The 14,175-nt window shown below is 32.6% G+C and overlaps 1 protein-coding gene across 1 annotated transcript in view; it reads right to left on the bottom strand.

Annotated features, from left to right (window-relative positions):
- Positions 1-6,115, bottom strand: part of LOC111634124 (PDZ domain-containing protein GIPC1-like) — a 42,381-nt gene extending 36,266 nt beyond the window's left edge. The window contains exon 1 of the mRNA XM_023378823.1: positions 5,603-6,115. Within this exon, the coding sequence (XP_023234591.1) occupies positions 5,603-5,848 (246 nt within the window). The 5' untranslated portion in view covers positions 5,849-6,115. The remainder of the gene's footprint in view (positions 1-5,602) is intronic.
- Positions 6,116-14,175: the final 8,060 nt, after the last annotated feature.

Genomic DNA, 14,175 nt, shown 5'->3' with positions numbered 1-14,175 from the left:
CAATGTATTCAATATGTTTGCCCTCAACTTCAATCCCAATCTCCTTAATCTTATCTCAGAGCTTGTTGACATAAAATTTTGAAAAATATATCTCAGAACAGAAAACATTTCATTCTAAATTCATAATTCTAGTTCCTTCAAAATGTTTGGTTTGGAGAAACTAGAATTATCCACTATCCTCAAGATATCTCCATGATATCACTAAAATTCAGATGTGGAGAATAGGCAGACTAGCTAATCCTCTTCCTTAGCACTTTCCATGATGATGAAAAGATTGCAGAAATGAGATCAAACATATTGAACTTATTGTGATATAAATGACTTCAAATGCTAATTTGAATGCTATTTGAGTAAGATTTTGTATGTATTGTTACTCAGTTGTGATAAAGAATTAAGATACATACCCCTTAGTTCACTACATATCAAAATCTTATATCTGTTAAAAACAAAACATTTCTGGTACAGTGGGTGATTGGTTAACGAACATAATCCGTTCCAAGACTTTGTTCGCTATCCAAATTGTTCGTTAATCGATTATCAATTTACCATAGGTTTGTATGGGAATTTAATTAATTCGTTCTAGAGACCCCAAAAAATAAAAAATATATACTTTCTTACTACATTTATATGTAATAATAAAAATACATAAATATACAGACTTGCATTTTTATTAGTCATGTTTTTTTTGTTTGTGGGGGTTAAATAATCTGTCTAATGTCAATTACTTTTCTCTCTTCTTCAGCATTTTCAGAATTAATAGCATTGTAATTGTAGAGATTCCCAAGCCTATTAACCTCAACCTGATTTGTATGTCATTGTAAGATCATATATCTGACATCCCCCACTTCTTCAAAAGATCTTTAATTAATAGCAGATATAGGCATTAATCCTCTTTTCATAATAAAAAATATCTCGCCGAGTTTCTTGGTGTTCTTCATTCAAGAGTTATTGGCGTTCTTCTGTTGTCAGATCCGTTTCAGGTTCCATTATAAGCTCTTCAATGTTCTTTATTTCTCAGATGTGATATTTGTTACTCTTTTAGCTGCTTGAGTTTTCTTAATAATACTGTATCTTTCTTACAAGTTAGATAAGATTGAACTGCAGTCTACTGTAGATTTGTTCAAGCCATACAGCCCAGCAACATCAGACATCCGCCCATCTTTGCGATTATACTCTCACCTTTTGAAAATAAAAACCAATGCAAAACTTAATGAGTGCCCGCCCAACAGTCTTGCAAATACTATAAAAGAATTGTTTGTCAGAAAAATATAAGGCTGAAATTACAAGGGAGTATTTCAAAGTTTGAGGAATACTATCTGATCAGTATATATCGGATTGAGCATCGACATTGATGTCTCCCACGCTCCAAATATTGATAGTTACCTGAAGACAAAGGAAAATCAATTGCTATTTGCTATTTCTGTCGCTTCTTTTTATGTTTGTTCAGTGAAGTGTTTGTTGTCCGATCATAAAAATCTTTCGCAAAAGTGTTCGGTATCCGATTTGTTCGTTAATCGATCACCCACTGTAGTTATTATAGACATTAATCCTCTTTTCATAATAATCAAGACTATATCTTGTCTATAAAATAGTACTGCCATTTTACGTTACCAGCATAGAGGTATGAAGGAGTACATGTTGAGAGCTGATATTTGGCACAGAATATTAAGTGCCCAAATCATTTGTGCATAAAAAATCCAGACTTGTAGGTAGTCAGGGGACCGAGAACTGAGTCAAAATAAAATACAAAATGGCAACCCTCTTCTACAAACAGGCACCTCACCCCACCTAAGTCAGGTGGGAAAGAGTACCACCCACAGTCATTTAACAAGTGAACTCTGACCTTAGGACTGAATACATAGTTTCTTCTATGTTAAATAAAATTTGTAATCTAATAACAATCCACGAAAAACCTTTTTACGAGTGTTATGTCACTAGTAAATTCCACAAGTACTTCCAACCTCCACCGAGGTCTGCTTCAGGTGGTGACTGGCTGTGTTTCGACCCGACCGTCATAACGATGTTGCCAACGATGTAAATAAATAAATGTGCGCGTCAGGTTTCACCCCTCCGACTGACACTGTTCGAATTCCTCGAACAAATACTTCCACGCCTGTGCAAGCGTTTCCCCATCCTTGTAGTTGATGCAGTTGCCCCCCTGGTAGCTTTATGAGGCCTCCCAGGCAGATGTTCGTTTCTGTGTTGACCGGATGGTAGAGCCAATATAAACTAAGTCCCTATTGAATCTGTCGTCCCGGATGGGAATGGAGTAAACACCTGGGGCCCTGGTGTTTACTCCATTCCCATCCGGGACGACAGATTCAATAGGGACTTAGTTTATATTGGCTCTACCATCCGGTCAACACAGAAACGAATACGTGGACACCAAGCTGATATCAAACATAAAAGACACACCACCGCCTTATCCACCTATGTCACCGACCCTGAAATAAGGCGGACTTCCGGAACACCAGACTTATCAGACAAGCGTTCCGTGCGGATCACATCCGTCACCTGGAGGCCTGGGAGATTCATAAAGCTACCAGGGGGGGCAACTGCATCAACTACAAGGATGAGGAAACGCTTGCACAGGCGTGGAAGTATTTGTTCGAGGAATTCAAACAGTGTCAGTCGGCGGGGTGAAACCTGACGCGCACATTTATTTATTTACATCGTTGGCAACATCGTTATGACGGTCGGGTCGAAACACGGCCAGTCACCACCTGAAGCAGACCTCGGTGGAGGTCGGAAGTACTTGTGGAATTTACTAGTGACATAACACTCGTAAAAAGGTTTTTCATGGATTGTTATTATTCAACGCAGTGTTAAGTTGTTGGAAGTCGTTTATCTTTGTAATCTAATTTTGTAAATTTGGGAGTGCTTCAAATATGACATTAAAAATCTTATTAGCTGTAAAAATCACAATTTAATTGAATTTCAAATAGCAAACAGATTGTATGGGATATTTTAGTAAATGAAGGAAAACCAATACAGGTAACCCCATATAACATGGCACTTCTATAGCATGGATTCACTCTAACACAGTTCAAGAATTGGGAACATCCCCGTATAACACAGTGCCTTTATAGCATGGGTTCACTGTGACATGATTCAGGAATTGGGTAATACCCTCATACAACATGAAATGTAATAAAGGGTGTCTTTTATAAAAAAGGGTTTCTTTTATACCTCCGCATAACTCCGCACAAGCATTCTAATTATTTTCATGGCTACTTTGAATGCTCTTTCAACAAATAATCTATTGAATGGTTAAATTTTACAATTGGGACCCTTCTTTTGCCTCTAAAAACTCATTTTAGAATTATAGATTCCTCCATCATGATACTATTGATGGTGCGGGCGCACCTTCTTTCTTTCATCGTCATTCCTAAATGCCTACAAACAGCAGTGCACTCCTGTTGCAGAGTGACTGCTATTAACAAACGCACCCAAAAACTGTTACCAGTTGATGATGCTCATGCTGAGATCATCATATAGGATGAATAATCCTCTGGTAAAATATTTACTTAAATGATAAATAAGTATTTTACCTATGAAAAAAATGAATAATAAGGATTTAACAGCATGTTTTTTAATTTTTGGAACCCCCTTTTCGCACTAGTTCTTTGTTTTGTATAACACAAATTCGCATAACACGGCAATTTTTTGGAACGTAACTTTCATGTTATACGGGGGGTTACCTGTAGTTCAAATCTTACTTTGAAATATTTCATTGAAATAATTCCAATGATAATTTATGATTACACTAATAAATTTAAAATTGAAATGTTTTCAATCTGTTACTTATTTGGGGTTGTGCCTTGAGATAAGACTTGATGTTTAAATATAAATATGTTTAAATGTTTGCAGTTGTAAACAACTTATTTACTATTACAGTGATATTTGAGTTATACATTCTGAAAGTGCATATATAAACAAAAATTTGCACAGATTTAAAGACTAATTATTTAATAATAAGACCACTTAAACTTTTACCAGCAAAATTATTTATTAACTGAACATTTCTGAGTGTCTAATCAGTCATCTTCAGGATACACAAAAAGAGAATAGAATATAATGTAAAATGGAATACGATATATGGAATTTGAATTAAAAATAGAAAAAAACTTGAATTAACTCAAATACAGAACAAGATCATAATAAGAATTACAAACTAAAATAAAACAAAATATAAGAAACAAAGGATATATGAGAAATAAAACACAATAAAATGCATAAAAAATAAAAATAAAATATACATAAGAGTGTAGCTGGATAGGAATGATTTAAAATTTTGAACATGCATTCTAATCAGGTAATCACTACATATTTTATAATTATAATTATGAGAACTTTATATCTCCATTATTCCTTCCAATTATATCATAGAATCAAATCTGGATTCAAATAGAGAATTCTGTCATAAATATTGTTAATATAAGTTTTGTATGAAATAGATAAAGGGACATCCATCTCTGATATTTATACACATAAGTCTTCTATATTCTGTAAACGATTTCAACATTCTTGTTGCTGTAAAGTGATCAAAATAAATCTGATTCAAAACAGACTTTCTCTTTTTGAGAAAATATATTTAGTACCTACACCAATTATATTGATGAAGTGTTCTTGAGAAAAATCTTTATCTGTTGTCTTGACATAATCTTTCAGATTAAAATATAAATAATTTTCATTGACTAAAAATTTTACATTCAATTTTATCGTTCATCACATTATATACCTATATATTTAATGATCATTCATTATAAGATATTAAATTGATACTTTGAGACAATTTTCTAAAGCTAAAATATACTTAATACCAGTATTTTACCAATATTAAGAAAACAATATGTTTTTGATAGTTTTTGAAAAATTTAACTTTATCATGCTATATGCAGAGAAAATTAATCATCATATCAATTGAATATAAATACAGTATTACATTTTTAATATTGAAACTTTGTTCATTTGATTTTATATCAACTCACAAACTTATATTATTTTGCAATGTTTTTGTTGTTTAAATAAAAAAAAAATAATGTATTTATATTAGTTCTATCTGGATAATATTAATGCATTATTATTTTGAAATTCTCAAGTAAAATAAAATAGGTTTGTTTATCAGTATACTGTACAGGCCTATATATTTCAAGGCAAATTACAACACAATTTAGTGTTCCAGTTTGTATTAGCTAATCACGATAGCTCAGTTTAATTAAACATTGTATATTGCACAACACTCATTTAATAAAGGATTAAAATTTGTTTTTAATAATTAAAATTTGAAAAAAACTTTCCTAAAACTTAAAAAAAATCACATTTTTGTAAATTTATAATTGAAAACAATTCTATTGAAAATAATACAAGTAAATTTTCCTTTTTCCTGAAAAGGAAATTTCAAAGAATCCATTATTACATCTACAAAGTCCTGTATTATCATATCTGTATTATGAAAAAAAGTAAACACATCTATCACAAATATTCTATGACAATTATTACTTCGAATAAACGGAGCTTTTCAAATCACTTTTCGGAGATTCGATTAACTTATTACTTTTAAACTTTATTATCAATAGTTATTAAGTTAAATAATACTTACATCCGTAACAGGGAAATCGTAGCATTCACATATCTTTTGATATAACTCCTTGATATTAGTGAAGCCAGAAATAATGCCCGTCGGGCTACCTTGTGCCTGTTGGCAATGGAAGACCAAACGAGGTTTTTGAATTTCGTGTTGTCCACCGCTTCCATTAGATCCCGCGTTACTGGAGGTGTATCCTTCGGAATCACCATTCGTGTGTTCACCTGCTGCATCTCTCTTCTTTTTACCAAATAGAGGCATTATGCGCTTATCCACAGGATGTATTCACATCAATCGTTGTTTTCTTATTTACAATTAATTAAATAATTCTTCTAAGTTACACTTAAAAAAATTCATATTCTCTTCTAACAGGCTTGATTTTTCATATTGTTTTCCTATTCTTTTTTTCGTTTATGTATAAGAATTATTTGGTGGAAACGTTAACACCAGCTTGTCACCTAATACATTAACGTGTCTCCGAAGTAATGTAAACCGACGTCCGCAATATTGCGGGAAATCACATGACGAATGACGCCATCCGCACACCTGTCGAAGTTCGTTAAATACACAATAGAGGGATTGTATAGTATGGATTAAATTATTAATTTGAAGCAGAAATTTATTATAAAAGTTTAATAAAATTAATATGTTTCGTATGGTTTTAAATAAGTTAATCTTTAATTTTTTTATTAAATTAATTTAAACATATGACAAATTTCTTGTTGCAATCTGAGTTATTTTTATAATAAAATTCCCGTCTCTTGTTAGGAATAAAAAGAACGAATCACCAAAGAGTTAATTCAAAATCATTCCTTAGCTTTGTACAAATTCGTAGATTATGTAGGAATGTGATAGGATAGAAGAAATGTCATTAAAGGTGTAGCGGTTCGTTCGTCTTTAGAAACTTTTTTGGAGTTATATTTTATGGCATATTACCTGATAAACCGTATGCATCTTTTCAACATCGAAAATTTTATATCACACGATTCATTCCACTCTTACCTGTTTGGTATTGAACTATTGAATGCATTAATTATATTTTCGTGTTTGTCAAAATGATGGATTGGATTGATGGGATAAGGCAACGCAACACATTGACAACGTGCCAGGGTGGATGCCTTCTATGGAAAACTGGCTGCTATTTCGGTGTTTAAAGACGTTAAGAAAACGCAGAAAACTCCACTCAGTGTGGTTGTAGATTTGAGTCTCAGCCCGTTGCTGAGGCCGAAATCCACAACCACACTATGAGTGGACCGGGTTTTATCTATTCGGCCGCGTTCAAATGATCAATAACGAGAAAAATAGTTAATGTGTTCTTTAAAAAACAGTTCTTGAAAACAGAGCAAATAGTCGATTTCGTCTTTTATTAAATTCTCAAACATCCCTTTCTCAAACATGTTTGTATGAGACAGCCCGATATTATTCTGTTCTCTTTCTTTCAGCTTACTTATAATATTATTACAGGTTAGTCACATTTTTTGTAGGCCTATATTTTTTATTTATCGGGCACTGTCTCTGAAAAGCGTAATTGGAGTTATTTCTGAAATTCCTGTATTCAATTTTTAAATTTAAAGTCTCTGTTGTCCCTTTTTTACTTTGCTGATTGCCCCTTTTTTACTTTGTTATATTACGTTTATTTCTTCAGAACGTTAGATTAATTAACAATGACATTTACTTTCTGCATTTACTCCTTTAAAGGGCGTAAGGCCACAGTATATTAAAAAGTATTAATTAAACAAGCTCATAAAATACAACCAGCACGAGGTGAAGAACTGACGAAGCACATTCAAATTGTCCGACGTGATTCATAATAAGCTATTTACTGTCTGCAATGTATGCAACAGCTCGATCGATACAAAGTTGGCAACGGGTGCACGTCACGATTCCAGGCTGGGATTCCCACTAAGCTTCATTGCGCACTCGCAAAGCCGGCCCTACCATAGGGCGAAAGGAGCAGCCGCTCCAGGCGCTAAGTCCTAGGGGCGCCTCAGTGGTAAAGAAAATTAAAGGGTATAAATTTGGGGCAACCAAGGGCAGTGGCGTAGCGAGGGGGTGTATCAAGCACCATGCGCCACTCGCAGAGGGGCGCCGAAATGGTCTCCAAGACTAACTATATGGGTTTCTGGAGAGGGGCGCCAATAAAGTGTCGTGCCCCGAGCGCCAGTTATGTTCGCTACGCTACTGACAAAGAGGGCGCCATAATAGGATCTCGCTCCATCCTAAAACTTGCCTCGGGCCGGCACTGCGCACTCGGAATATTAAAGATCTGAGCCTATATCGGTCTAACATCACCTGAATGAGAATTAAATTTTCAGTTATTTATTATATTCTTAAATATGAAGTATCCTCGAAAAATAATTTTATTAAACTTGTAATACAACGGAAATGTTAGTTGCATCTAGTAATAACATTCGAACTTATATTTTCAAGCTACTAAAAGTCGTTAACATTTTAAACACATTTTCTAACGTTTATACAGGCCCACTTGCCATCGGGCAAGCCGAAACCCTGGCTGGTCCGAAACTGGGTCAGCCAGTGATCTATGTCTGCGATGTTTATTTTACTTAAAAAAGATCCCGACTCGACTCTTCTTCCTACCTCTCCCGCATCTGCGATGCTTAAAATTTTCGAAACCTATTTATATCATTCAATTTATTGTGCAGTTATTTCCCGTATTAGTACAGTTTAGCAATCTGGCATCAATCACCGTTCAACCACAAGTAACCTTCTAGAATACAAGTAATATCCAAATTTGAATGAAAACTTCCTTCGGTCGTCGTTTATACACATAGATATTTCCAAAGCCTTCGATTCTGTAATACCGAATATACTCTTGAAAAATTAGCTATTGAGTTTCATATATCATCATCCTAGGGGTTCAATAATTACTTCATATTACGGCCGAGCAGTTGGCAGCCTACCGCTCTGGGGACTTGGGTTCGAACCGGACGGGTCGATAAGTCACCAGGAATTTTTCGGGTGGTGGACCGACCGGACATGTCGGGCCCCGTTCCTTACAATCTGTCCGCCCCATTGTGGGCATGGCCGAACCCATAATGGGCTTGCTAAAAGAGGCCCTCTTAGTGCCTACAGGCCAGAAAGTTTTTAAAAAATTACTTCATATAGCGTACTGTACATATAAAATAAAAATCTCAGACTTTCTCCCAACAGTTTTCACCTGCAATAGATATCCCTCAATGCTCGATTCATTGTAATTTGTTCTTTATTGCTTACATAGGTCTAAAATCTCATACTCACATCCCCATTCTTCATTAACGCTTAAGCAGATGACATTAAACTGCCAATCATTGCCAGATAACAGTACAAACCGATATTCTTAAACTTAGTAAATCGTTCAAATCTTTAAATCTATCAATTAATACCCGATAAACCAAAATAATGATTTAGTCTTGTTAGACCACCCACAGTTATACAACTTATATATCCACAATTAACCCTTAGAAATCGTCACTTCCATCTTGATACCTTTATTATTTGACATTAAACTCTCTTTTAAACTTCATATCAATAAGTTAAATTAAAAATTTTCTATATGACACGGTACACTTCAAGACCATTTCTAATAAGAACACATCACGTGCTATTTTTCAAATATTCAGTCCTTAATAGATTATTTGTATGGGCTTCATTGCTCAATAAACTTGCATTGCTGTGTTACATTTGGAGAAATGCAGTATAATTTCGTTTCTGCTAATAAACTTTAAACTTTTTTAAACTTTATAGTGCAGTATTTTTATACAGTACTGCACTATATCCAGCAATGAGTCGCGTAACTTTCCCGGAAACATTCAAAATTGCATGTAGCGCCATCTGTTGTAATATTTTATAAAAAACTTTTTCAAAGTAAACATTTTTAAAAAAATTGTAAATGCTAATAACAAATAAAATGATTAAATCTGACCCAACTCCCCACTACTTTTGATGTTATATACCTATCAGATATTTTCTAATTCTGATTAATCTTTAAATATTTATTGTGGCAATTTTCTCAATACTATAAACAAACACTACTTTCCTATAAAGAAAGTAGAGATAAGTTAATCAGTTAAAATTTTCTCTTTTTGACATTCATTTATCTGCATACAGTTTCGGGAAATACACTATCTAGTTATCTGTTTCCCTACTTGGATACAAGAAACTTGGATTACAAGTGTATAATTCTTTTAATGTAATATTTAATTGAAAACATAACTTTCAATATATAAACAGAACATATAAAATTTGAAAATATTTTGAAATATATATAAGCAGTCCCAATTTATGAAAATTTGTGAAAAATTGATAAAAAAAAAACAAATATAAATGATAAATATAAAAAAAATTGATGTCAATGTAATTCTGAAAACTTATTCAAGTCAAAAGTGCATAATTCTCTCAACAGATGTCAAATCACTGTCATGCCACTGTCAAATAATGGCCCTGACAATGGCTATTAAACAAAGGTTGCAACTTAATGTGTATTCTAATTTAATTTTTGATACTTACAATATTTATTACTTATTATGAGTTCGCTGGAGATAAACATTTTCTCTGCTTTAGAATTTAAAAAAATTCTATTATATTTATTTTGAATGTTTTCAAACCCTGTGAAATTATGTTGCACATTTATCCTGATGATGAACTACAGAAGCCGAAATGCAGTTGAAAATAATATTTTTGCTTTGTTTTCTTATTTCAATAATGCAGTTTTTATGATAAAGAACAATGTAAAAACACAGTATAAATAAATTTGAACTATGAAACTTTATTTTTCTACTCACTGTTTTGTAGTAATCACATCACCACAAAATATCAATAACAGAATACATGTTGGAAATTCCAACTTTCACACTATATGGATAGCCACTGGCAATACACAAAAATTCCTTCAGAATAACTAGTGCCATATATGAAATAGCTTTGCATGACAAATGACATAAGCTATGCCCGACATTTGACTTTATAAAATGTTGGGCTATAATGTTTCCTACATGGAAAAAATTCATAAGAGTTCTGCCAGTAATATGAAATTTCTCAGAAACCACATAACAGGTCGTTATCCAACCAGATCATATTTAACCTTCAGAAAGAAGTTTTAAAAACCAATTCCTCCATGGGACCTTGTCCTTTCTCTATAAAAATCTCCCTCTTGTCACCAAGTTATCTCTAACAGCAATCAAAACAAAACTTTAGCATCTATGCTATTTATCACAAATTTCAACAATATGCAAATACATAAAATCAGTGTAATAAAAAATTATTAAAAATGAATGATTTTGCACTAATTTGACAAGGATATTTTTTAATTACACAGTAATTAATATAATTTTTTTTTACTCTTAAGTAGATATTTTTCTTCCTTGTACTATTTTGAAATTCACTTTGAATTTTGAATTTTTTAATTCATGATAACAGCTCTGGAAAATACTTATGTTATTTATCTCATGAAAAGTCATTACATAATAATACATGATTAAAACATGGCCTCCTTCTGGACTAGATAAAAATACTGATCCAGAAAACAAAGGCTACTTTTAAAAACAAATGTACAATACTTTTCATAACCTTCATTAAAATTATACTTCAAATTTAGTCTTTATGAATAGGAAAAGTGCAATGTGCTCAATGATGATCATATATAATAAATTGTTCAATTTGAACAAAGAGATAATATGTTGATAAACACCAATATAATGAATTTTAAACTTTTTTTTTTATGGGGTTTACAGGTGTCAGGTAAAGGTTTGCAAAAATAACTGAGAGGTTTAAATCGGGAATTATTTTAATACTTTCTCGTGTTTTATAAACAAGACGAGAATGTAAAACCAAAAACTTTCTCAAAACAAAACGATGAAATTTTTGCTTGGCAAAATAGAAGCAATAAGTAGAAGCTTCTCTCGAGTGCGTTTTTATAGTTGTTACATTTTATTGGTCATATAACCACTTACTGCAAGCTATTACATTAATGTTACGTGAATATAGAATTATCATCAAATCTATACTGTTAAAAAGTTATTGATGACTAAGAAATAGTTGAAATCCAATAAAAAAAAATTGTAGAAGCAAGTTGAAAAATAAAGCTCAGCGTAATCAACTAAATAAAAGAAGAGTTTGAAAATTGTGGCATAAAATACTAGAACCAGATTTGATAGTAAAAATCAATGTGTAAATGAAGTGCACATTACACAGACTACGACGGGAAGTTTTGATTAAACAATGTGAAGATGCTAGTTTTCTTGATTTATTAATCAAGAAAAGAAGCATCGTCACAATAAAAGGTTTCGAGATTTATTTTGTGCCTTAAAGTTCCTACACTAATATTGCTCAAAGATTCTCTAACATTCAGCCAAATTATTGTAGGTGCAACAACGTTTGTTTCGTAAAAATTTGCACATTTTTCATAATTTAATTAAGGGCACATTACATCCATCTTAGCCAGAGATCTTAATATTGACTCAATTCTTTATTACCTGAGACTTTCAGGAAAATTGGTTCAAAGTAGCTTTTCTCCGTAGATAAGTCTTTTTTGAAAAAACGCATTGTTTTTTAAAATAATTAAAATTGTATAATTCTGATTTGAAGTTAGCTAATATATAGGAAAGAGTTTTTTAATTTGTTTTTATACTTTAGAAAAAGTATTAATAAAATTTTATATAATGTGTTTGTTCAAATAGCTCTCTAGATCAATAGTTCAATAGATTTCTGATGTTATTTTTCTGCGAAAACTTCGCTGAACTTTGGAGACATCATTAATATAAATAATTTTTATCGCCGTTGAATAAGAAATGTTTCTTTCACAAGAAATGTATAAAATTACAGTGCTGTATTAGACTTACGGTACCTAATTTACATACTGTACAGACGATAGTTCGCCTAAACTTTCCGTAGCGTAGCGCCAGGCGGCAGAAAATATATATATAATTATAATAAAGTTACAATAAATTAAGTTAATATATAATTATATNGTTGAAAGAAAACAAACGTAAAAATGTATAGGAAATAACACAATTTATTCATCAAAATAACCACCCTCACATTCAATAACCTTTTCCCAATGGGAAACAAGCTTATAAATTCCATTTTTATAAAAGTCACGATCTTTAGAGTTGAAAAACATCTCTAACTCCGTTTCTATAACATCTCTATTTCTGAACTGTCAATTTCGCAGATGATTATCTAGGCTTAAAAATAGGTGATAGTCAGAAGGGCTAATGTCAGGGAAATAAGGAGAGTGCAAAAGAGGTTCCCATCCAAGGGTCTGAATTGTGACAGAGGTCACAGGCGCAACATGACGTCTATAGCATTATCATGTAGGAAAAGAACGCCTTTATGGTGTACTAAAGCTGGCTGTTTTTTCAAAAGTGATTGGTGAACTCGACAGAGTTGTCACTGTAGACATTAGCGGTAATAGTCTGGCCAGATGGTATAAGTTCATAGTGAACAATTCCATTTGCAGTCCACCATACACACAATATTGGCAGGTGTCAATTGATGAGGTATCCATTTGCTGAGCTTGTAAACTTTTCCAAGACTATGCAAATGTAAATGGACAGTTTCATCACTTACAGAGAACTTTTGTGCTAATATCTGACAAGTTTGAGCAGAATCTTCTTCGATTGCAGCCTGTAATTCATCATTATTAATGACATATGGCTGCCCTTCTCGTGACACATCTTTAAGCGACTCATCACCAGAAGAAAATGTTCTAAACCACCTTTGGGTGGTGCAAGTGCTGACAGAACCTTGTCCGAAAGCCTGGCATATTTTTTGAGCCATTTGCACGGCATTTTTTCCAAGTTTAAACTCATACAACATACAAGCACGAATTATAGAGTTTGGAGTACTCATCTTCAGGTCAATTTTTATAATATTAAGAGATAACCTTTCCGCTTCTCTTTATATAAGATGAGTCAACATTAAATCTTGATTAACATATTGCTGGAATTTTAGTGCCATCTATTGTGTATTGCGTTTAACATTCTTTAAACTTTGTAGTTTCACAAAAAACAACAGACCTTTTTTGGTTACCTAATGTTTGTGTTTGTTTATTGTGTTGTGTTGTTGTGTAAGTCAAATTTAAAGATGAATGCATCATCCTCATTCCATCTAAAAAAAAAAACAATCAGTGATTAAAGTTTATAGTATCAGAAGATTACATGCAAAGCAGGAAAACAATCAATTAACTATAGTGCTTTCTAAAAGTATGTCTTGAAAACAGTTTAAGTAGCTAATTTAGTAAGCATATTTCAGAAAAGTATTGAGAACTTGTTATGGATTCACAGAGAAGGCCAAAAAAATCATCTGTCTTGCACTATGATAATAAGATTTCACTCAATAAAGAAAGAGTGATAATGAACTTGTACCTAATGTTACAGATTATTCCATACCTATTTGCAGCTCATATCTGGTGCCACCAGATTTCTGGTGTTCACAAAATTAAAAATGGTGTTGAAAGGTCAATGCTTTTCATTAGATACAAAAGTTCAAGCTGCTCTATGAGAATGAATAAAGGAAAAATTTTCGACTTTTTCCATGCAGGGAATGCAAAAATGAATTGAATGTGTGAAAAAATATGTCACACTAAATGA

This window comes from Centruroides sculpturatus, unplaced genomic scaffold (genome assembly GCF_000671375.1).
Source record: "Centruroides sculpturatus isolate CEXI.00-Female unplaced genomic scaffold, Cexi_2.0 scaffold739, whole genome shotgun sequence".
Lineage (NCBI taxonomy): Eukaryota > Metazoa > Arthropoda > Arachnida > Scorpiones > Buthidae > Centruroides > Centruroides sculpturatus.
Note: the sequence above shows the minus strand (reverse complement) of the source record. Positions and strands in the feature narration are given on the sequence as shown.